The sequence below is a fragment of the Cydia strobilella genome, chromosome 8 (assembly GCF_947568885.1).
Source record: "Cydia strobilella chromosome 8, ilCydStro3.1, whole genome shotgun sequence".
Lineage (NCBI taxonomy): Eukaryota > Metazoa > Arthropoda > Insecta > Lepidoptera > Tortricidae > Cydia > Cydia strobilella.
The window spans coordinates 4,455,718-4,480,472 of NC_086048.1; the positions used below are offsets into that span (position 1 = coordinate 4,455,718).

General features: G+C 34.9%; 3 protein-coding genes across 19 annotated transcripts in view; 1 reads left to right on the plus strand and 2 right to left on the minus strand.

The window, feature by feature from the left end:
* The window catches only part of LOC134743507 (cytoplasmic dynein 1 intermediate chain), a 126,151-nt gene that overhangs the window by 18,617 nt on the left and 82,779 nt on the right, over positions 1-24,755 (minus strand). For 5 of the 17 annotated variants that reach the window (XM_063676986.1, XM_063676985.1, XM_063676984.1 and 2 more), the window contains exons 1-4: positions 4,505-4,749; positions 2,717-2,847; positions 2,049-2,227; positions 1,378-1,508 (exon numbers count right to left, since the gene is read on the minus strand). In XM_063676986.1, coding sequence (XP_063533056.1) covers positions 1,378-1,508; positions 2,049-2,227; positions 2,717-2,839 — 433 coding nt within the window. In that variant the 5' untranslated portion in view covers positions 2,840-2,847; positions 4,505-4,749. Of the gene's footprint in view, positions 1-1,377; positions 1,509-2,048; positions 2,228-2,716; positions 2,848-4,504; positions 4,755-24,755 lie in introns of those variants that run through there. The other 12 variants (XM_063676980.1, XM_063676976.1, XM_063676973.1 and 9 more) reach the window with 6 other exon arrangements.
* On the plus strand, positions 5,566-13,739 carry LOC134743517 (proliferation-associated protein 2G4). Its single transcript, XM_063677003.1, has 8 exons — positions 5,566-5,757; positions 5,960-6,194; positions 7,195-7,348; positions 9,250-9,471; positions 10,500-10,592; positions 11,237-11,350; positions 12,240-12,386; positions 13,050-13,739. The coding sequence occupies exons 1-8, from the start codon at positions 5,673-5,675 to the stop codon at positions 13,134-13,136; spliced, it is 1,137 nt and encodes a 378-aa protein (XP_063533073.1). The 5' UTR covers positions 5,566-5,672; the 3' UTR covers positions 13,137-13,739.
* Positions 14,599-16,897, minus strand: LOC134743525 (MICOS complex subunit MIC13 homolog QIL1). The gene is made up of 3 exons (XM_063677015.1): positions 16,739-16,897; positions 16,507-16,663; positions 14,599-14,855 (listed from the first exon to the last, which is right to left on the minus strand). The coding sequence occupies exons 1-3, from the start codon at positions 16,744-16,746 to the stop codon at positions 14,655-14,657; spliced, it is 366 nt and encodes a 121-aa protein (XP_063533085.1). The 5' UTR covers positions 16,747-16,897; the 3' UTR covers positions 14,599-14,654.

The window sequence follows — 24,755 nt, forward strand, 5'->3', positions numbered from 1 at the left end:
ATGGTGTGAAGTTCTAATCTAATAAGATCTGTGGTTCAGATTTACGATACTATTGACAAATAACATTTAAAAATCATGGCAATGCATGCAAATGTGTTAATAATTAAGTATGTTAGAATTAGAACACAAAAAGAAGAGAGTGGGTTAAAAATTAAAGTTAAAATATTTGCAAATGGCCTAGTTAATACCAGCACCCGACATTGCTGTTAATAAAACTTCACTTGTATGCAGTTCTTAAAAAAGAGCAAAAGAAAATCATCAGAATAATGTTGCTCTTACCAAACCCAACCAATTTTTCTTTCAATTTCAGTCACAGGGAGAAAGGCATGCCAGCTTTGTGAGCTTTGACAGGACTTAATAAGTGGAATAAAATAATTTATGAGAAAAAACGCCTTATGTACAATCAGGTTTGGTAAGCTCAGCAAAACTACAAATGTACAAAAATTCACAATGGGATTAATGTTTCAGTTTCTGCTATTTTCCTCGCGGGACCGAAAATCTAAGAAATCGAGGACAAGCCGTGAAATATGAGCGGATCTAATCCACACTTCGCGTTCACGGCTTTGCTTGTGATTTGTGATTCACGCACATAAATGTGTAGAGCCCTTAAATTAATGATCACTTTAAATATTTGATAACATAATTGACTTGGATACAGGGTGATTTTGTTATGTCTGACCATACTCTGAGTCAGACATTCTCAGAGTGTGCTCCGCGGACCCCTAGGGCTCCGCAAAGCCGCAAAAAGCGAAAACAAATCAATAACCAGCTCTCCTATACCTCTGGTCCACAGTTAATTTGTCAAACGATTTTTTTTTATTTGGGGCCCCGTTAAATATTTTGCTTTTCAAAAGGGTTCCGTCGCCAAAAAAGTTTGAGAACTTTGAGAGAAGTTTGAGAGCAGCGGCTCTGAGGGGTGAATATGTGGGCTTAACAACTTTAACTATGGGGCCAACCCCGAAATCACGAAAAAAAATCTGCCGAGTCATACATTTCGGGGAATCACACGTCAATGTTTTCTATTCTATGGAACAGCAGATTTTTTTTCGCGATTTCAGGGTTGGCCCCATAGTAAAAGTTGTTTAGTATGGCCTACATATCCACCCCTCAGAGCAGACATAACAAAATCAACCTGTATAGTTTAGGTGGTCCTTTCACCTCAAACAAACTATAATTATAATTTGCCAAAAACAAAGTTCTCAAATTTAATGTAATTTTGACTCGCTAAACTGGATCCTGATCTATCTGGAATAGTAATGATCTATTATCACTTTATTATTCTTCTTTGAGCTAAAATGTTACCCATATTTTTCATATGTATATATTTTATACCCAAGAAACTGACTAAAGTATGTCTAAATAGTTCGGGAAGCTTACCATCTCTGATCTCAGTTATCCCCGAGGTGGTGGTCTGAGTCTGCTTGGCGTAGGTGACGTTCTCTTTAGGCGGAATGTCAGTAGACTGCACTGATATGATTTGCAGCTGAGCAGCTGCTTTCTTCGGTCCCCTGCAACCACGAGCATATATTTCATTTCTTTCTTAGTGCTCCATATAAAACTTTGTTCACGCAGCACTTATCAATTCGGTCTTGCAAATCGATTAATTGCATTTTTTTTTTATAATTTTTTCAAGCTTTAAGATCTTAATATTGTCTTCGGTTACCACGATAGTTATTACTCATGAAATAAAACTATGAAAACGGATTATATCGCGTATATTGAATTTATTAATACATCCCGACCGGAAACGCCAGGAACACAATTCTGTTTGGACCAGTTAGGAATCAAACAGGAGTTAAATCACATTTACCCAATCTTTCATTAACACCTTTTTTGCAATATGTAGTAGGTAACTCTATGTACCTGTCTGTGTAATCATTAACCCCTCTTGCCGCAAGGGATTTGTTCAAAAATTGCGTACTTTTTGAAAACTCGCGGAGATCTAAAATAGATAGCCAAAACAAGATTTTGAGATTTTAAATTTAGAATTCAATTTTGATTGTCATTGCTGACAAAATATTGCTGCTACGAGATTGTATGGTACTGACCCCTGCGGAGGGCTGTGAGTGTGCAGGCTGGTTTCCGGTGATGCGGTCTGCGGGGGTGTGAGGGACTGCATGGAGGACAGCGACGACAGCACATCCTTCACGGGAGCCACGCCAAGCGAGGACAGCATCTCGTCCAGGTCGCGACGGCTATCCAGGCTGGACGTTGTGGACGCTCTGGCCTACGTGAAATGATTATATCAAACCATAGTATGCGGCTATGGAGTTGTAATGTTTTTTACCAAAGTTAAAGGAATTTGAACCTTTTATTCAGTATGAATAGTCTTTTTCTTTTTTTCCCAGATGCATTCCACATAATTGATTAAAATAGATTTATTGAAACAGACAAGGGACAGTGATAAATAAGATAAGGATAATCACTTAAAGTTCCTTAGTATGTAAACCTGCAAAAAAATGTGTTGTGTTCTCCTACAAAGTAGGGAACTACTTCCAGATGTAGGTTTTGTTTATTTTTAGATTGTAAAGAAATGATAGAGGCACATAGATTTGTTTGTTTACATTATTTTATTAAATAGCTAATACAACAGACCACAGTCTGGCTTTTAAGAATCTATGCTGCATTAGGTACATTCATATTTTCTTCTCATTTTTTTAAACAGATACAAAAGACAAACTGCCTTAGTGCCTTATAACAGATTATGCTAATTTACCAGTGAATCTTCTGCATCTTTCTGTTCTTTCTCACGTCGCCGACGATCCTTCTCTTCTCTCAAAGCTTGTAGCTTTGCTTTTTTGCGCTCCAGCTCCGCCTTGCGGTCTGACATGCTCGACATGGCTGCTTCTGTAAATATTATTATTATTATTATTTATTGGAAACAATGTAAGTTTACAGTTTAAAACCAATTCATTTACATGCTAGGAGTACAGATAAGAGTAGGAACATGGAAACTAATTAAAACTAACCTCAACATAAATACTTATAAAAACATGCGCATAAAAATGTCAAAACAAATTCTAATTTCAAATTTACTTACACGCTAGGAAACAAAAAAAATCGGGTATAATATTAAACAATGTCAATAAAATATACAACATACAAAATAAAATGTCATGACAGTCAATTAAAATTATAAAAATTCAAAAATTGCCTAGCAGTTCTGTACAAATGTGCTAAACGGCGAACATGTCAGCGTCTACATACTGAGTGAGCATTATGATTCAACTTACACAATATAATTTTTAGAAATCAGTGATACGCATCCCTCTTTTGTTCCATTAGAACAGGTGGAATCTAACAAATATTTACTGAACTAAATAAAATAAGTCAAACATATAGGGACCCCATACTGTAGGTTATTCAAAAAGGAGTGTACAGGTTTTTAAACAGTCGGCAAGTGCATGTTATATCTAGTGTTGCAGGTGTCCATAGGATAGGCCACGGTGACTGTTTACCATCAGGCGGGCCGTATCCTTGTTAGCCACCAACATGGTATAAAAAAAATAACACCCCTCCTTTAAGCATTGGGGCAACCGTAAAAATCTCCTCGCTTCAGGCAAACTCTGCTTCATTCGGCTCAGCATTGCTCCGAGCAATTATTAGGGTTGGCATAACTTGACGTCCCTTTGCGTGTACAACCACAGATAAGATAATGACCTGAATTTTGACACACCTAAATAGCCGAAAGGGATGGTGCCATATATTAGCCTTAGACCTTAGACCTTGAACCACTGTCAAACTTCGGTTTTGTACAAGGGCCTGACACTCTTTGATAGAGAAAGATAGTCTTATTGCGATTCCTATAATTCCTTATCACTGACCGGGTTTTTTTTCATGGTCGGGTTGTGGCAGCATAGGTAGGAGGCGATGGCGAAATACCGAAATTTATAAGAGTGAAAGAGAAAAAGGATTATGCTGCCATACATTAACCTATCAATACATGAATATGTCTTTCTCTTACCCCTGGTCGCTCGGTTTCATGTCTATAACTACTATACTATGTCTATGGTTTTGTAGGAAGCTTTTTTCTGTATGGTAGTACTATTATTTATTCTGTATCGAAAGCGGGGCATGAATACCAGTGGCTCTGGCTTTAAACTCCTTGTATTTATAGGGTAGTTGCATTTGACCCATAGTTGCAATTGCCCGGGTTGACATTAATCTTTAACAAAACTAATATATACACAAACACATCTGAAAAAACTACAATGGCAGCTCTGGGATCTTGCTTTCAAAATATATGCAAATTATGGCAATAAAGATGATTCATGCACAAGTTTATAATGAACAAACTAAAAATGACGCTAGAATAAACTTAGCAGTCGCAAATGTTAAGTTTAAATCTCAGAATTATTATTCTGAGGTTTAAATCACTTACAGCGGCTTTCACCAAATATCAATCCTATTGACAGCTCCACCTCTGATGTCACCACCCGCATAACTTAATGGGACTCCAGTGAATCATTACAAGCCTATAAGAATTTAAATGTCGGTGCCTTACCTTATTTGTTATCCGTAGATTAGAAAATGTGCACCATTTTAAACCAACTTATTCGATAAATTGCCACAAGAACGTGGCACAAAACTAATAACGGGAATGGGAAAAAAGTGTGAAAAACAATCGATGATTACGGCAAATAAACTTCTCCGATATTTCAGAATTGAGTTAAGACACTTAAGATAATAAGTTGCTCTATGTTGCAATAAAATCTCAAGTTATTGCTGTTATTTTTAAAATGTGAATCAAAATATGCGAAAAATCAATCGGCCGTATTGGTAGATTAGTACGGTACGACATATATGTATTTTGGGAGAAGACATGAATGTTGCCAGTTGCCACTATAATAATTTCATTATCCTTATTGTTTCTTAAAAGTTAAAAGCGTGTTAAAATTTAGGTTCCTACAGTCTAACAAAAAAGAGTAGAAATTAAAAAGTGGCAACACTGTAGTGTCGTCCCTTTCAAATCAATCTAAGCAAAACGGGACGACACTACAGTGTTGCCACTTTTTAATTTCTACTCTTTTTTGCCAGACTGTAATCATGGATTATAAGATACCGCTGCCAAAGTTTATGTACGTTTATTTTATAGTATATAAGGTTATGATTAATTTTGAACAAATTATGTTCGTCAATTTACTAAAACACATAAAATTACAGTTTGTCATTGTTGTTTTTCGTAATGGTAATGTAATTTAAAAAAATAGAACGCGTTTTGAAATCAAATCATGTGCTAAAAATATGTATTTTCTTTAAATAAATGTAATACATTTTAATAAAAATATAAGTAATAAACAAAATATTGTGTGCATTCTGTGGTTAAGTAAATCGACATTATTATTTGAGCTTTATAATTTCAAAAATAATGAAAGACAGGCGTTGACATTCTGAAGAGAACCAACATATGGTAAGGTATTTGAACTGTCCTTTGTATCAAATTCGACCTCTTTATTATTTAATTATTGGTTTTTGGCAATTTCAAAAAACTCCGTCGTTTTCCGTCGTACATAAATTCACTTAAAATATATTGATTCATTCATAGTTGTTTATTAGTAGATATATTTGGTTATTTTCATTCCGGATTTTACCCGCCATTGTGATTTCATATCCGAGTCACGTGACTGACATCTACACTACACAAACCACAAACCTAACCACAGTTTTGGGAAATGGCTGACGATAAAGAAGTGGAAAAAACGATCGCAGAGGACTTGGTTGTGACCAAGTATAAACTTGCCGGACAAATTGTGAACCGTAAGTTGATCGTGCAGTGAAGTTTTCTGTGGAATGTTACTGGGACCCTCGATTGTGCTATGGGTGCTCGAGTGGTTGAAACCGACGCGTGTCATGTCATCGCCATGCGGGCAATTTGCCGAGTCCGTCGAGATCGTTAAGGTTCTTGGCACATTCCTGACTTAATCTCTTATTAGTACTAAGCCCTTTTGGTCTCTTGCAGGTGTTCTAGAGCAAGTTCTTGCAAAATGCGTGCCGGACGCGTCTGCGCGAGAGATTTGCGAGTTCGGAGACAAGACTATCCTTGATGAGACCTCAAAGGTGTTCAAGAAGGAGAAAGACTCCAAAAAAGGCATCGCATTCCCAACATGCGTGTCGGTAAACAACTGTATATGTCACTTCTCACCCATCCCTAGTGAAACTGACTACATTCTGAAACAGGGTGATTTGGTGAAAGTGTAAGTTGGCTTCTTTTGATACATATTAATAATAATTGCTTCGATAAGGATTTCTAATCATATTGCCTAATTACAACTTACCAGTGTGATTATGAAATATTCAGCAAACAACTTTATTTTAAGAATATAAGTTGTGGCAATCTACACAAATATCTTAGATTAATTTACATTCTGTTATTACAGAATGGTAATATGTATGTACACTTTAATTAAAATGAACTTTTAATGCAAATCTCTAAAAAACACCACTTTTATTTGAGTAAGTTTATTAATGTAGTTTATTTTATAGTCATATATATATATAGTCTTGGTTACAAATTCATTTTAGCACTGCACCTATCTTTCTGGTTTAAGCTATTGGTTGACTGGTAGAGAATGCCTTAAGGCATTAAGTCCGCAAGGCATTTGTACCTTTATGTATGTTGCAATAAAGATTAAATAAATAAATAAACTTTTGCAAGTTATCATCATAATCATGATCCAAATGTGACAATAATCAATAATACCTGATTCGAATTGCCAATTTTGTTGAAATCAAAATTGCTAAACATGTGACATCACACCAGGGGGAGGGGTTTGACAAATGTGACCAAGTGTGACAAGGAGGGGTCAAAAAACCTAGAAATTCGTGTGACGTAATTAATGGATTACCCCTTATGGTGCTACTCATCAGGGCCTTTAAGATGATATGTCTAATTTTTCTATCTAGCAAACTTTATGTTAGAATTTAACTGTAATAGCAAAAAAATGAAAAGTAAAAATTAGACACAAAGGCCTCCAAGTACCTGAAGGTGGTGCAGCTGCTGTTATATGTTCCTGGCCTTCGCGCATAGAGTAAAGAGTGACAGAGATAGCACTATTGTTTGGGATTTCGTGCTATATGGGCGAAGCATGGTGGGATTTGATGGATTAAAATTTGTGGAAACAATTCTTACAATCTTTAAAACTAGTTGATTCATTTGGTGAATAAATTGTAATTGAATAACTCATTATTTCACAGAGATTTGGGTGCACACATAGAGGGCTTCATTGCAGTAGTGGCACACACCGTCTGCGTGGGAGTTGGTGAGGTGACTGGCCGTGCCGCGGATGTTCTCCTAGCTGCTCATTATGCAAGTGAAGCTGCTTTGAGATTGCTACGACCAGACAATGAGGTAATATTTTCAAATTTATTATACCCATGGCAATGTTTAGCATTGTAGGCAAGTTTAAAGTACATTTTTAGGGTTCCGTACCCAAAGGGTAAAAATGGGACCCTATTACCAAGACTCCGCTGTCTGTCTGTCACCAGGCTGTATCTCATGAACTGTGATAGCTAGAGAGTTGAAATTTTCACAGATGATGTATTTCTGTTGCTCTATAACAACAAATACTAAAATCAGAATAAAATAAGTATTTAAGTGGGGCTCCCATACAACAAACGTGATCTTTTGCCGTTTTTTTGCGTAATGGTACGGAACCCTTCGTGCGCGAGTCCGACTCGCACTTGGCCGGCGCAATTTCTGAGACCCAAAACAACAACATGGCACTAAAATGGGATAACTTTAAATGTTTATACTCTAGCTCTACTTCTTGGAAGTTTTCCAATTAGAAATGAAATTATCTCTATTAAATTTAAACATGCCAAAATTCTAAACCCTTAAGTTGACAATGTTTGCCCTGACAAACATAACCCTTGATTCAATATACGCGATATAATCCGTTTTCATATATTTCATATTTAATATAATGTCACATTAATTAGCTATGGCCATTGGCTACATTATAATAATTGCAAAGAATAGTTTCACTACCAATATCCTATTGTTAATTCAGTTAAGGTCAATGAACTGCCATGTAGGCAGATGTGTAGTCCATAGTAATGAGTTTTTGTGTACACAGCTGGTGGTCTTTTGTCAACATATTTTATTTTTATTGTAACTTTTTACTGCAAATAAAACCCGTTCAGCCATTACACTAAAGTTTTCTAGCATAGAAGTTGGATACTGGAGTTTACGTGAAAACTAAGCAAAACATTCCTTTTAATTTTTAGTAAATAGTTAAACCACACACATTGTACATTTTATAAATACCTACTCAGAAATTAACTACAAAGCATTTGTTATGCAATACCTACACGTAATGTACCTACCTACGTGATCTTGAAAAATATTTTTAATGTTTACAATTTATGCAGCACTTGCAGAGACATGCAATGCATAAATTGTTAGTTCAGTTGCACCTATAGTTTCTCGTTTAGGTTTACCTGAGTTTTATGCAATTATATAGTTTTTTGTAGGCCACACTGGTAACTAATTTTTATTTTTTTTACTTTCATCTACCAACGGCATTCTTAGCCATAATCAGATTGTATGTAATAAACTTCTGGTACTGGTGAAACTAGTAGCTAAATGTAAAAAAAAACTAAATTATAATAAACAATACTATACTGTATTGTGAACTGATTATAAATTATAAGGGTGTCACAAATTAAAAATAATTAGTCCCTGAATTCTTTCCAAGTATGTCGACAATGACATGCTTGGCAGTTCTCAGGGGACAGGAACTGTATAATTTCTACCGGGAAATAATTATTGTATCTTGGTTTACTTATACATACAATACAATGGAATTAATTGACCTCAAAGGGATCTCATTTAAAAGGTCATGATCTAAAGCTTATGTATTATGCAGACGAAAACAGCAAATGATTCCTTTACACATAATAAAGTTCAGATTCCTTTAACTTGTAATGTTTGTATGTATGCATGTTCAGGTCAAATCTCTAAATTAGTCCCACTTCCCAGTATTTGATTCAGCTGAAACTTCACATACCTATGTAATGTAAGTTGGTGAATAGAATAATTCATTTATTCATGGCAAACTACATTTCATTATATATGTATATTATATATGTATTACAAAGAAAAAGTATATTTAAAACAAAAAGTATATAGTTTACCACGAAATGGTCCCCCCTCAGCATAATGCTAACCCTAAAGTCAGCGCTGGTCTTCCGGCGATTATGGAACATCAATACACCATTAGACTTCCTAACAATGAACTATCATTCCAGAATTACGCGGTAACTGATGCTGTCCAGAAGATCTCAGCAGAATTTGGCTGCAAGCCCGTAGAGGGCATGCTGTCGCACCAGCTGAAACAGTTCCGCATCGACGGAGAGAAGAGCATCATTCAGAACCCCTCGGAAGCGCAGCGCAAGGAGCATGAGAAGTGCACACTTGAGACCTATGACGTGTACGCCATGGATGTCCTGGTTTCCACGGGAGAGGGTGTTGTAAGTTTTTTTTATTTTATTATAGAGAAAAAAAATATAGTCAGCATCAAACATAACCAAACAAACAGAGATTGAGGTGGCCAAATATATCGTAAATGCGCAACACACCTTTATTACTGGCATATTGCCACCACTATCTATTTGATGCTGGCTGCACAGGGCTGTAGTCGCACATCTACTTCAACTGACAAGTTCAAGCTATAATTTTAAACGTTACTTACAGTTTCCACCCCTACTACTAAGAACTTTGTGATTATTGTCCTATTTCTTTGACATTCGATCGATATAGGACCGTTTCATTTCATCATCAACCTGATCATATGCATGTATAAACCTCTCAACTATAATACTGATATGAATTTACTATATTACTTTAGTGTACATGCCATTTCCTAACAACCTAAGTTTTATTATAAAAAAAAAACAAGGCAAAAACAATTAGTCCCTGAATTCTTTCCAAGTATGTCAACAATGATATGCTTGGCAGTTCTCAGGGCAAAATAACTGTATAATTTCTACCGGGAAACACTTATTGTTTCTGGGTTTACTTATACATACAAATACAATACAATGTTAGTTATTAACAGACCTTATATGGATCTTAGGTAAAATATCAAGTAGTATTGAGCACATAATAATTCTTATAGTAATAGTTTTTGCACAGAAAATGATTTTGTAATGGTAGAATCCGAAACAAGAAAAAAACAATTTCATCTTCATCCATCATCGACCTTGAATTGAATGCAAGAAGGTTCGTAAATATACGCACCTTTGTAGGCAACATAACAACAGCAACACAACATAACAGCAGCAGCAACATAATAACGCGAGCTATGCGCTACGGACCATACTATTGAGAAATATTTATTGAGACTTATGAGAATGAAAATGAGGATGAGGCACACGGACACGAAGAACATGAACTAGAACTCTAGTGACGTAACGTGACGTGTTCTAACGCGTCACCCGCCTTTCTTAACTTCGTTCCAACGTGTTCCACGACACTCAACCATTTTTTTTTATTACAGGGTCGTGAAATGGACACGCGGTGTACGATATACAAGAAGACCGAGGAGATATATCAGTTGAAACTGAAGGCATCTAGAATGTTCTACAGTGAGGTTAGTGACCTGTTGTTTTTTTATGTGCTATGAGTAATTAGTTAATTACACTTTGTATCGTAATATAATTTGTGTTTCTTACAAAAAACTGAGCCCAGATGTTCTTTAACTTCTATTGGTCAAAAGTCATTGAAAAGAGATCGTTAGTAGGGATAAGCTTGCCATTAAAGTATGAAGGTTATAATAAAATGTAATTCTATAGGTGACCAATTTTGTATATAGTTTTTAATTTATTTAAATGTGTATTTTATTTTTACTATTAGCGACATTTATCTTCTTTAGGTTAAAATTAAAATTACAGACGTAGCTCATTGGAAAATAATTCTGATATAAATGATAAATGCCTTTATAAAAAAAGGTCAAATTGATTGAACACTTTGAACCCTCTTCCCTAAACTAAACTGGAATTCACTACCTGCAAATCTATTCACAGTCCACTATAACTTGGATCTTTTTAAATCGAGAGTGAATAGACATCTTTTAGGTAAGCATGATCCATCCTAGACTGCATCGGCACTTACCATCAGGTAAGATTGCGGTCAAATGCTTGCCTTTTTGTAATAAAAAAAAAACTACGTCAAGTACTTTGGCAATTTATTATTATTGAACAGAATGAATATAACAGTATTGTAATATGTTTGTAGGTACGCAATAAGCACGGGTCCATGCCGTTCAACCTCAGGAGCTTCGACAAGGAGACCAGCGCGAGATTAGGTGTCGTCGAGTGCGTCAACCACAAACTTATCGAGCCTTTCCAGGTTAACATCACATTTTGAATTAAGACTTCAAAGACCAAAAGTTTTCATTATCAGTTCTATTACTGTATTTGTTTTTGCGAATACAACGTACAACATGCCATTCTGTGCCGTGCTTCGGCACGTCTACACGGACCGAGCTGTTTCGCGCCGCAATTTCCTCGCGAGGCGGCTGGTTCTGTATGCACCCGCCTATTTCCCTGAAATCTTTCCAGGCCACATAGTAAATCTGTGCGTTTGGTACAAGCCCAGGGTATATTATAATGTAATACTTGAGCCAATTTGTTATCTATTAACACATTGTTTCGTAACATTACGACATTCTAGTGCAATAAAGATGGGACGCTTCACAAACCCATATTTTAAATAGCTCTTAAATCAGGGTTCGAAATTATCCAGATAATTATAGTCTTTGATAATTATCCCAGGTATGGATGGTACTATATTTATTTTCTTTAAATTCTTTAGTAAATTTTAAAATCACATCTTAGAATCTTTGTATTAGGTTATTATCGAATCGATGATTATCAGGTATAAAAATAACGATAATTATCAAGATAATTATAATTGATAATTATTCTTTCGAACCCTGTCTTAAATATAACTGCAATGTCACTAGTTTTGAGCATTATTTTCTTATTTACTTTCATTTTGTTTAATTTTTGGAATACCAAAGTTGAAGTCTTTTAATTATCTACCCCATTTTATAAGCTTCACAAGTTAACAGGTGTAAAACGGCGTTTGACATGCGCTTGACAAATGGCGAGGGGTATTTTGGTTGTAACACTGACGCTTTAGACTTGTAAAATGGTAACTTACAGCTTTGTGAAATGCACCCCGACTTCCACTTAATACATATTAATAGTGACAGGGATTTTTATGAATGCATTAGGTCCTGTACGAGCGGCCCGGCGAGCTGGTGGCGCAGTTCAAGTTCACGGCGCTGCTGCTGCCGGGCGGCACGCACCGCATCACCGGCCTGCCCTTCGACAAGGCCGGCTGCAAGAGCGAGCGCGCGGTCAAGGACCCCGAGCTCCAGGTCAGTGCTTACTGCTTGCCGAACAAAACTAAACCTTATCTACTTGTAATAACGTTACTAAATGTCAGCTAATGGCGGCGTGAAATACCAAAATATAAGTTTTGAAACTAGAGTGAAAAGACTTTCAGGGGGTGACATTTGATTTTTACCTCAGTTCCTGTAGCCAGAAAGAATGCAATAGAGGTTCATAGGATCCTATTTTTTATTTATACTGCTTTAAAATTAATTTGACGTTCTGCAATATTTTTTTGTAATACAAAATTAATCTCTACTTTCTGCGCGCTTTGACATTGTGTGTAAGACATTGCAGGCAAATACAAAAATAAAATAAATCTCCTATATGTTGAAAACGATGTAGACATTGCAGGCAAATACAAAAATAAAATAAATCTCCTATATGTTGAAAACGATGTAAAAATATCGCGCTCTCTATTCACGTGATTTATTTTGTGTTCCCTGAAATCTTTCCAGACCACATTGTAAATCTGTGCGTTTGTTACAAGCCCAGGGTACATTATAATGTAATACTTGAGCCAATATGTTAATTATTAACACGTTGTTTCGTAACATTACGACATTTCCGTCCTATTAACTTATAATGTTATAAAAATTATAAATAAGTAAATTCATATTGCCTCTTCTTATTATTTTTTTTGTCTACAGTCCCTCCTGAACTCCTCTGCGAAAGCCAATAAGAAGAAGAAAAAGAAGACTGCCGAGGAACCTATGGAAGTCGAAACCGTTGCCTAGCAACCATCTAATTCCTTTGAAGAAATCTATTTGAAATCAACAGCTATCGCATTACCCTCTAAGGACTCTACAGACTTCATTCAAGCTTAGATTTCTCAAATTGATACTATCATCGTAAACCCCTCCACAGATTGATGTTAATGAAATTATAAATGTGTGTATGAAATTGTTATCGTAATTATTGTTCATCTAGGTGTTTTCTCTAAGAAACTAACGACTAGTAATGACCTATCATATCCTACAAGACAATAGAGCACTCCTTTTTGTATTTCATTCCAAAATTTTTTGTAGCTACGATTTTGTGACGTCTTTGATAGATGAATGCTTTGTACATACTTAACACCTACATAATAAAAACGGAGCATAATGTGAAAGCAGACTACATACATTTGACAACCATTCCTTAGTGATGTTATTTGATTGATCACTTTTTTGTGCACAAATCCGTTCTCACTATGAATAAATTGTAACCCATTCAATCTCGATGTTCGTGTTCTGTGACCGGGCTGTCTCTGCTAGGAATGTTAAGTTATCCAGTTGTGTGACACTTGTGAGAAAGGAATAAATCAAACTGTGCCACATTGTGGGCTGTTTTTTAACAAACGTTTTTTATTTATCAAACCCGTACCTATATTCTGGTTTTTTTATTCCGTAGACTAAAATGACATTTCATGTGGTACTAAGCAAAGAGCATATAATCACTACGTTCTAGTACTAAGAAATGTCATGTCATACACATGAAACATAATTTTAGTCTACGGAATAAAATTATATCAAAATTAATAAAAAAAAATTGTCCGTTTTGTTGCGGTCATAGAAGGTTGTACTGAAAACCGTAACCAAATGGACCAAAAATTTTGGGGACACTTTTTCTCAGTAAAAATGAAAAACCTCGCGATTCTGAGTAGAAATATTTCTATTTTTACAAGCCGAATATCTGTCCCCATCCCACGTGACTGCAGCCATAAATGAGGCAGGAACAAATGGGAATACATCCGAATATGATGGGATTTATCTGCCACTAAAACATAAGAAGGACAAAGCACCATTGTTCTCATGAATTTCATGATACATAAGTGACTAAAATTTTCCGTCCAGTTTTAGCTTCACGTTGGATTCGGATCTGTACATCAGTCTGGTGTCAAATAGCTGCATCTCGCTCACACACCATAGTGGCATGCGGATCCGCATCGGTGAAATAATGGCGTTACTGCTCTGACTTACAGTAATAACATATACTAATCTATGGCTCTGACTAGCTAGCATGATCACTTATATCATACCACTATCCCTGCTAATAATATAAAATTAAATGACTTGTTGCTTGTAATGAGATGGGATGGGATTGTAATGTAATGATATCATGCTACAAGTGCTGGAAGTTGTTGCCAAAAGAAACTTGTTTTTTTTTTAGGTTTATTGAAGATGTAATAGTAAAAGATACCTATTTGGGCAAAAAAACTGTTTTACATGTTTAATAAATAATAGATATTTTTTTACTGTGGCCTACAGACATTTTCATTTAACTTTTGCTTGAGTAAGGTTTGCGCTTTCTTCGGCTGAATCCAAAGAGGCGGACACCATGTCAATTGTCTTCACAGTTAAATCAGAAACATGCTCAGGGAGATCCACAAGAAACCTGAATGTCGCTTTTACTCCACTATTCCAGTAATATTTAAATAGATATGACAATCTATCATTGGATGGAAGTGGAGGTAGCTGAAAACATAATCATAATTAGTATATTAATATTTTAGGACTGAATCAAAAAATATGTATTAAATTTCACGAACAATAAGTCATGGTAACAAAATACTCAGTTTAAAAAGGCGATAAAATAATTTTAACATAGCTACCTAGTCGGCTCATAAGTTCTGTCACTGGCCTTTAAAATTTAAATTTGGAACTCCTAAAACAAAAACCGTTCTGCATTTGAATTTCGAATCTTTATTAAATATTTGAGTAGTATAATTTTGCAATTTTCTGTTTTCTTCAACATGGAGTGGACGCTTAAAGATAACCGCAATAATTGCACTATATCGTTGTGGTCACTCGCCGACTAAAATTTTTAAGCTATTTGAAAATTTAAAATTCTCTCTAAGATTTGTGTATTGTACCATAGAAAGATACAGTGAGGTCTCTAGTTTAAATGACAAGAAAAGAAGCGGTCGTCCACGTACAGCTAGGACTCCAGCGGTTGTACAAGCAATTAGGGCACGCATTGCCAGAAATCCCGCTAGGAAACAAAAAGTTATGGCCCTCCAGATGGGTTTGAGCAAAAACACGGTGAAAAGAGTGCTTAATCAAGACCTGAGACTTCGTGCTTATAAACGAAAAACTGGCCATCTTCTCAATGGTCGGCTTAAAGCTTTAAGGCTTAAAAGATCTAAAGCTTTATTGAAGAAGTACACTAAAAATAAGCACCGTTGTATACTGTTTTCGGACGAGAAAATTTTTGACATAGAAGAAAACTGTAATAAACAAAATGATAGAGTGTACGCTCGCAATAGTAAAGAAGCGTCTAATAGCATTTCCCGTATTCAAAGAGGTCATCACCCTTCATCTGTGATGGTTTGGCTGGGAGTTTCTTATGCGGGCGTCACTAGTATGCATTTTTGTGAGAAAGGAGTAAAAACTAGTGCCAAAGTGTACCAAGACACGGTGTTGACTAATATTGTGAAACCACTATCCCATACGATGTTTCTAAACCAGCATTGGGTTTTCCAGCAGGACTCTGCTCCAGCCCATAAGGCAAAGTCTACACAAGCCTGGCTCGCCTCCAATAAAATCGACTTTATACGGCATGAAGATTGGCCCTCCTCTAGCCCAGATCTTAATCCTTTAGACTATAAAATATGGCAGTATTTCGAGGAAAAGGTGTGCTCAAAACCTCATGCAAATCTAGACTCGCTGAAAAAATCTCTTGCTACGGCAGTGGCCAATATCGACATGAAAGTGGTGCGTGAATCCATTGACAACTGGCCACGAAGACGTCAAAGCCTGTGTAGATAATTATGGCGGTCATTTTGAATAAATGTTATACATTTAGATTCTCTAGTTTATAAGCTTTCAAATGCTGTACAAATTATACGGAATAAACTTGAACTTTTGATTTTATTTGATACTATGTATATGACAGAACTTATGAGCCGACTAGGTAAAACTATAATTAGGTAGAAAGGACACCTAATAAAATATTTTCATTAAAATCATTTTAAACAGCTTTTTATTAACACTTTGAAGGTCACTACGCCCATAGGCGTTTAAATATATATATATATATATAGCTTAACACCTCTTAATTGAAAGTACTGTCCAATCAATGTGTTAAGAACCTGGAATGTGTACATAATGGTGCATATATATTTACCTCATAGGGTATTTGTTTCTTGAGCTCCCCAACATAAGGTGATGCCCCCTTTTCAAGATCTTCGTATAATGCAGCAGTGGTGCTACTGTCCTGCCATACACCTTTGTCGATCGTGTAATAAACTGCTGTGCCGAAGATAGCAGATTTGATTCCAAACCTAAAAACAGGAGTAAGAGCGAATAGAACAATATTCTTAGTTAGGTTTAACGAGAATTTTAAGCCCGATACGTACTTCAGCATTATGATTGTTCTACAAACATTAAAGTACAATATTTAATAAATAATAACAAATGTTTGTTTCTTCCAGGAATGTCTTTGAAATTATGTAATTCAGTTTTAACCTATAATTCTATTTTTCTGGCTTGATCTTGGTCGAGATGACATATGTCAAAATTGCGTTTGGATACTGCATAATTATTTGTTCGAAAACAATTAGCCTCATGCATGAAGTTTATATTTGAACGAAATATGTTTTATTCGGATGTTTGTTACCGTTATATCATGTTACAAATGCATTTCCGTTTTTAAATTACCATTTAATTACTTAAAATTATAAATAAAAAGTACAAAAATTTGCCCGCGAAAAGCTAGTGAGCGAAACGTTCGAAACGCCACGTGACGTCACGCGTTCGACAGATTAGTGTCATTAGTAGCAAACGTCAGTTGGGCCGCCCAACGTGTGACGTCATCACGCTCTGTCGAATTCGCGCCAAAAATTATGAGCGTTTCAACTGCTCAAAAATTTTCAACATTTTAAATATTTTTTAATAAAATTATGTTAAGGTTTACAAAAGTATTTTTATCATTTCCGGTGTTCCAACGATATAAATTATGAATCCAAAAATAAAAATAAATTCATGCATGGAGCTAATTGCCACTATTCGCTTTTAAGAGTCCTCCACACTCATGCACGAATCACGGCCAAAGAATATATGATCACGGCGCGAAGCCGTTTAGACCTGTACCAATAACTTCTGGGGTTATAAGAATATTAATGTTGCTTATTTTTTATATATAGTTTCCAGACCATATACTAAACCTAAAAATAATATTTTGTGTCATCCTAGGTATTTGCTTAGGTAGAAATTTAGGTATTTCTTTTTTCAATCAGCATTCTGTAAAAAAAATATTCGAGACTAAATTCTTTGTTTCCCTGTAAAGGCAAAGTGGCTTCCGACGTACACACGCATTTTGTGTCATTTTCATCCACGGGTATAATGGCATTTAATAAATACCTAATATTGATCCTAAAACGCCTAAAAAAATATTAGAGTCGGTAAGTGAAGTGTTGTACTTTACAGAACATTGTTATATGTTATTCAAACAAATCTGTGTCAAATTCATCCACCGCTTTTATTTAAAAAAAATTTTTTTCTAATTAACACCCTGTATCTGCCACAAAAAAAAATTCATATTATTAAGTTTACGTCTACAATATTATAATACCACATTGAGACATCATTCATAATTTGGGTCATTTTGATCCACGGTTTTTTTACTATCTGGCAAAATAAAACTCAATTGAGCAAGAAGGGCGTGCGCGGGGAAGGGTACCTACGCGGGTGGGGTGCTTATTATACTTGCCGCAATATCAGCTGGCGACTGAGATCTTAATACTATCTCCTTTACCCTTGTTAAGACCAACCAAGAGATGGCATTATGAGCTGTCTCGCCACTTAGTTTTGCGATACAGTGTATTTATTTCATTCGGAGGCATAATTACATTGTCTTATCAATCTTACCGTAGTAGGTATATAAATATAATTAAAAATAAACTGTAGGCTGCACTCCTCATACTGACCAACATTTGTGACGTTCCTAATCAAAAGGTACCACTTTCTCTGACAGGTTATTTGTATAAAGATATAATCAAATTTCGTCTTTATGGTAAACGACAAAGTGGTACCTACCTTTTGATTGACAATGTCACAACAGCGACTTAAAAATTACTTTTGTTTCGATTTTTAGTAGACTTTTTAAGTTTATTTTAAGACGCAATTTATTGTGATTTTTGTTATGTTTAAGCGTGGCAAGCAACATTAATTACATTGATGATGATGTTCATTAAATACAATATTTTTTCATACTATACTGAACTGTCACCCTATACATGAGAATGAACAGCGCCCTCTTGACAATGATCATATATTACTGGTCAGGCTTTAATATGTGTCATAATTTAGTAAAGTCCCCTTTGTGGATTCTAAATCCAGTACTTCTTACCAATCTCGAAATTAGCTATGTACAGAAACGGTCCTTACTGTAGATGCGTCATCATAGCAAAAACTACCCAAAATATTGAAACAGGAAAGTAATGACAAAATATTTAAAAATAAGTTAAAAATGCTGCTCACCGATAAGTCTTACTATTCAATTGACGAATTTTTAAATGATGACACTTTGTTGAAATGGAATCCGTTAAGTTAAATATAGTAGGAATGAATATGATTATGTAAATATTAAAAATAATTATAATATCAGATTATGACATTGCATTGTATAACTTCTTAATTTAATTAATATTGTTTTGACATACCTTTGCTTTGCATGAACTATCTTAGCTTTAAATTATATTAATTATTTTGATTTTCGCTAGAATTGTAAGTACCTATCTGTTAGCATTTTGTGCCCTATCAGGGTGTCATGTACCAACTACCTGTAACTAACATCTTTTGTAATTCACATGACATGTAATGTTGAATAAATATAAATATAAATATAAGTTTCCGAGTTACAGCAGTTTAGTGAAAGCGTTTTTTTTTAAATATAAATTAAGGGTTGAATAAAGAGGAAAGAAAATTTGATTATTTTTGTGCTACGACGCACGGTTTAGGAGATACAGCCCTATAAAGTTTTTTTTATTGTTTTTTTCTTTTTTACATTGTGTTTTTTGTATATTACTTTGGGGTTTCATAAAGGGGAACGAAAATTTAATTATTTTTGCGCTACGACGCATGGTTTAGGAGATCAAGCCCTATAAAAAAAACACTTTTTTTTGCGTTTTTTTTGTATAAACTAATGGTTACATAAAGGGGACCGAAAAGTTGATTATTTTTGCGCTACGACGCACGGTTTAGGAGATGCAGCCCTATATAGATTTTTTTCTTTTTCTTTTTTACGTTTCTAAATCTTAATTAAGGGCTTCTTAAGGGGAACGAAAATTTGATAATTTTTCGCTACCATGCACAGTTTAGGAGATACATCCCTAAAGTTTTTTTTGTTGTTTTTTTTTTCTTTTTTTTGTCATTGCGTTTTTTGTTATTACTTTGGGGTTTCATAAAAGGGAACGAAAATTTTATTATTTTTGCGCTACGACGCACGGTTTAGGAGATACAGCCCTAAAACGATTTTTTTCTCTTTTTCTTTTTTGCGTTTTTAAATCTTAATTAGGGGCTTCTTAAAGGGGAACGGATATTGATTATTTTTGCGCTACGATGCACGGTTTAGGAGATACAGCCCTATAAAGTTTTTTTGTTATTATTTTTTTCTTTCTTTTTCTTGTGTTTTTGTATATTATTTTGGGGCTTCATAAAGGGGAACGAAAATGTTATTATTTTTGCGCTACGACGCATGGTTTAGGAGATACAGCCCTATAAAGATTTTTTTTTTAAATTTTCCGTTTTTTTAAATATAAATTATGGGTTGCATAAAGGGGAACGAAAATTTTATTGTTTTTGCGGTACCACGCACGGTTTAGGAGATACAGCTCTATAAAGTTTTTTTTCCTGGTTTTTTTTTGTTTTTTTTTTTAAGTATTAATTACGGGTTTCTTAAAGGGGTTTTTTAAATTATTTTTGCGCTACGACGCATGGTTTAAGAGATACAGCCCTATAATGATTTTTTTTTTAAATTTTGCGTTTTTTTTTAAATATAAATTATGGGTTGCATAAAGGGGAACGAAAATTTTATTATTTTTGCGCTACGACGCATGGTTTAGGAGATACAGCCCTATAAAGATTTTTTTATTGTTTTTTTTTTCTTTTTTTCTTTTTTACATTGTGTTTTTTGTATATTACTTTGGGGTTTCATAAAGGGGAACGAAAATTTTATTATTTTTGCGCTACGACACATGGTTTAGGAGATACAGCCCTATAAAGAATTTTTTTTTTTAAATTTTGCGTTTTTTAAAATATAAATTATGGGTTGCATAAAGGGGAACGAAAATTTTATTGTTTTTGCGGTACCACGCACGGTTTAGGAGATACAGCTCTATAAAGTTTTTTTTCCTGGTTTTTTTTTGTTTTTTTTTTAAGTATTAATTACGGGTTTCTTAAAGGGGTTTTTTAAATTATTTTTGCGCTACGACGCATGGTTTAAGAGATACAGCCCTATAATGTTTTTTTTTTTTTATTTTGCGTTTTTTTTTTAAATATAAAATATGGGTTGCATAAAGGGGAACGAAAATTTTATTATTTTTGCGCTACGACGCATGGTTTAGGAGATACAGCCCTATAAAGTTTTTTTTGTTTTTTTTTTCATTGTGTTTTTTGTATATTACTTTGGGGTTCCGTAAAGGGGATCGAAAATTTTATTATTTTTGCGCTACGACGCACGGTTTAGGAGATACAGCCCTAAAATGATTTTTTTCCACTTTTTCTTTTTTGCGTTTTTCAATCTTAATTAGGGGTTTCATAAAGGGATTTTTTTAATTATTTTTGCGCTACGATGCACGGTGTAGGAGATACAGCCCTATAAAGTTTTTTGTTATTTTTTTTCTTTTTTTTCATTGTGTTTTTAGTATATTACTTTGGGGCTTCATAAAGGGGAACGAAATTTTTATTATTTTTGCGCCACCACGCACGGTTTAGGAGATATTATATCTATATATATAGCTTTAATAGCTCTATAAAGTTTTTTTTCCTGGTTTTTTTAAAAGTTTTAATTAAGGGTTTCTTAAGGGGAACGAAAATTTGATTATTTTTGTGCTACGATGCACGGTTTAGGAGATGCAGCCCTATAAAGATTTTTTCCTCTTTTTTTTCTTTTTTGCGTTTTTAAATCTTAATTAGGGGCTTCTTAAAGGGGAGCGAAAATTTGATTATTTTTGCGCTACGATGCACGATATAGGAGATACAGCTAATACAGCCCTATAAAGATTTTGTTTCTTTTTTTTTTCATTGTATTTTTCATGTATTACTTTTGGGTTACATAAAGGGGAACGAAAATTTTATTATTTTTGCGCTACGACGCATGGTTTAGGAGATACAGTCCTATATATTTTTTTACAATGCATGTGCTCGAAAAGTGCGTTTCCTACGGAGCCATATCGTGCGGAAAGTACTGTTTTTCCGCACAAGTGCTTTTTGTTTTCAATTTTTTTTTACAGTACATATGGTGCTACTTTCTCGCACTAGTGCGGAAAAGAGCACTTACCGTGCATATGTCGAAAGTTTAAAGGGCCATATGTACTGTAAAACGTACGATACACGTGCGAATAGGTAATTCGCAACTCGTGTCGATTTAAAACACTCCTTTTAATAATTAAACTTATTTGCCATGACATGTTTTTTTATTTACTCGCACAATGCATAGTAAAACATTGTATGATACACGTGCGTAAAGATGATTTCCGCACTTGTTGCATAAATAGCAATTTTTTTTATCAAAGAATGAAAGAAAGTCACGGTATTAATAACCAAATTTTACTTTATTGGTACCTTTTCCCTATCACTGTCACAAATGTATGTGGCGTTCACGTAAACGCGATATTTTTAAGATTTCCCTGCGCAATGTTGCCAGCTCGCTCGCAAATCAAACATGTACTTACAGTTCTTTTGCATAATGGTGACATTGTACAATATCTATGAGTTTTAAATAGGTAAAAGATAATTCGACGCATTCTTTACTTGCTTTTTGCTTGTTGTTGTGTTGTTTGCGTAACTTCTTTGAATAAGTTGCGTTAATTTGGCGCACAGGCGAAGTAAACATGCGTTGCGTACGGCAAGGTCACGCCGCGGCCCCACCCTGCACGGCCTCCGTTGCCCATTCAGACCGCCCGCTAGCTTCGTTTGAACGCAAATAATATTTTTGTAATATTTGTTTATGCAGTGGATGCAAGTGACACAAATTCATACATCTTATTTATCCCGCATTTCAAATTAATAAGATATAAACTCTAATATCTTTAATATTCTTTTGTAACGGTGACAGCCTGTTACAACAAAATCATCAAATATCTTATGAAGCTATGCCTTAATAAGACACAAAATCATTTAATGGACCTATTTAAACGATTAAATTCGACCTAAGTAATTTTTTTTAACTCTAATTTTTTTTTGTGTCATTTAGAATATTATGACATAGTATCAGATTGCAGTGGACGTAATTGACACAAACTATGTTTTCACACTAAAAACACTATCCTAAATGCAACACAGTTACATGTTTTCTCTCGAATATTTTTTTCTCCAAGATAATTCAAAATAAAAAATAATTACCACAAAATAACAAATTACTAGAAAAGCAAATTATATATATGACACAAAACAAAATGTAAGATTTACATCTTAACAAAGTATTCATAAGCGAAAACAGAATTGACTTTAATATTTTTATAACCTAGGGGTCAAAATATAGCCAGCGGTACAGGTCTAGTTAACGCGAGTGTTGAGCGAACTTTATATTCATGAGCGGAATAGGGCAAACAACGCGCAGTGTTTAATTGAAGTGAGCAATTTTTGATCCATTACATAACAATAAACATAAAATTAGTCATTCATTTTTTTCCTAAATAAATTGGAAAAAAAAAATTTTTTTTTAGATGATACATACTTGATACATACAAAGATCAAAACTATCAAAAGTTTCAAGTCTAAACCTGCGTCTTAAGGGCCCCCAGGGATTCGCGCATGAGTGTGGAGGGGCCTTAAAGTATATTATACTACTCTTTGGTCATAACCGAGAGTGAGGAGGTGAGGAGTTGAGTTCGCAGGTCTGCGAATTGCCGCCACACTTTGCGTTCGCGGCTTTGCGCCGCGATTCGCGCACGAGTGTGGGGGCTTTAAGTGGTTTTGAGTTACGTTACGAAGTAACTATAGTTGGTCAAGCAAAACTTGTCAGTAAATAAGAACAAAAAAAAACTACACTCATCCCCTTCTTCTGAGCGCCGGCACCCGTGCAAGACAAAGACAGTGACAAACTATCTCAGAATAATGACTAAAGCAAAGAAGCCGGGCAAAAATAAAAGCTTGGTAAAAGATATCGTATTCACAACACGTTATTGCTTTTTGTCTATGAGTGAGTGAGACAACAATCTGCAAGTTCTTTCGTTTTTTTCAGTATTGTCATAAGATAAACTGAGGGAAATGTCAAATGGTCCTATGTGGTTCTATAATATAATCCAGCCAAATAAAATATATGTTCGTTATTTCACAGGTAGGTGTCAACTGTAACAACTTGACATAGTCGTATTATTTTAGTTGAAATATTTCGGGATGTTTCAGCGGTCATCTTGGTTTATTTTAATTATATTTTTGCTATTCCTGAAAGATTGTTGAAAAACGTGCTGAGTTTTTATTTGTAATGGTTTGAAGTTCCCTTTGTGATAATGTCTTGTGTGATCGAGGGCTGTAAATCGCATACAGGAACAAAAGAAAATACGCTCGAACCGATAACCTTTAATCGGTGAGTTTTGTTCAATTTTGAAGAAATTTATTTATAGGACCTGACCCTAAACATAGAAATCGATATGTTGTTTATGTAATTATTACTTTCATTCAAGTCTATACAGATTTTTGCATATATTTTCGAACTTTTCTGCTAAGTATGAAAGGTTATATTTTTGGCATAGTGATGTATCGACCTCAGATCAATAACCTATCGACATTTACAGCTTTCTTATAGTTTGGCCCAGGACTGTCTCATTTTAATTGATGAGTACAGTCAAGGGCATAAATATATATACATTCCCAAAGTCTCAAAAATATGTGTACGCTCAGACAATAAAATCGTGTTCACATATTTTTAAGCCATTTGTCTGGATCGATATTTTTGCCTTCGACTGTACCTATAGTTTTCTTTGTTCTTACTTACTGACAGATTGTGTTTGCCAGACTATAGTTTAATACTAAAAACCGGTCAAGTGCGGGTCGGACGCGCGCACCAAGGGGACCGTACTTTTTAGTATTTGTTGTTATAGCGGCAACAGAAATACATCATCTGTGAAAATTTCAACTGTCTAGCTATCACGGTTCATGAGATACAGCCTGGTGACAGACAGACGGACAGCGAAGTATTAGTAATAGGGTCCC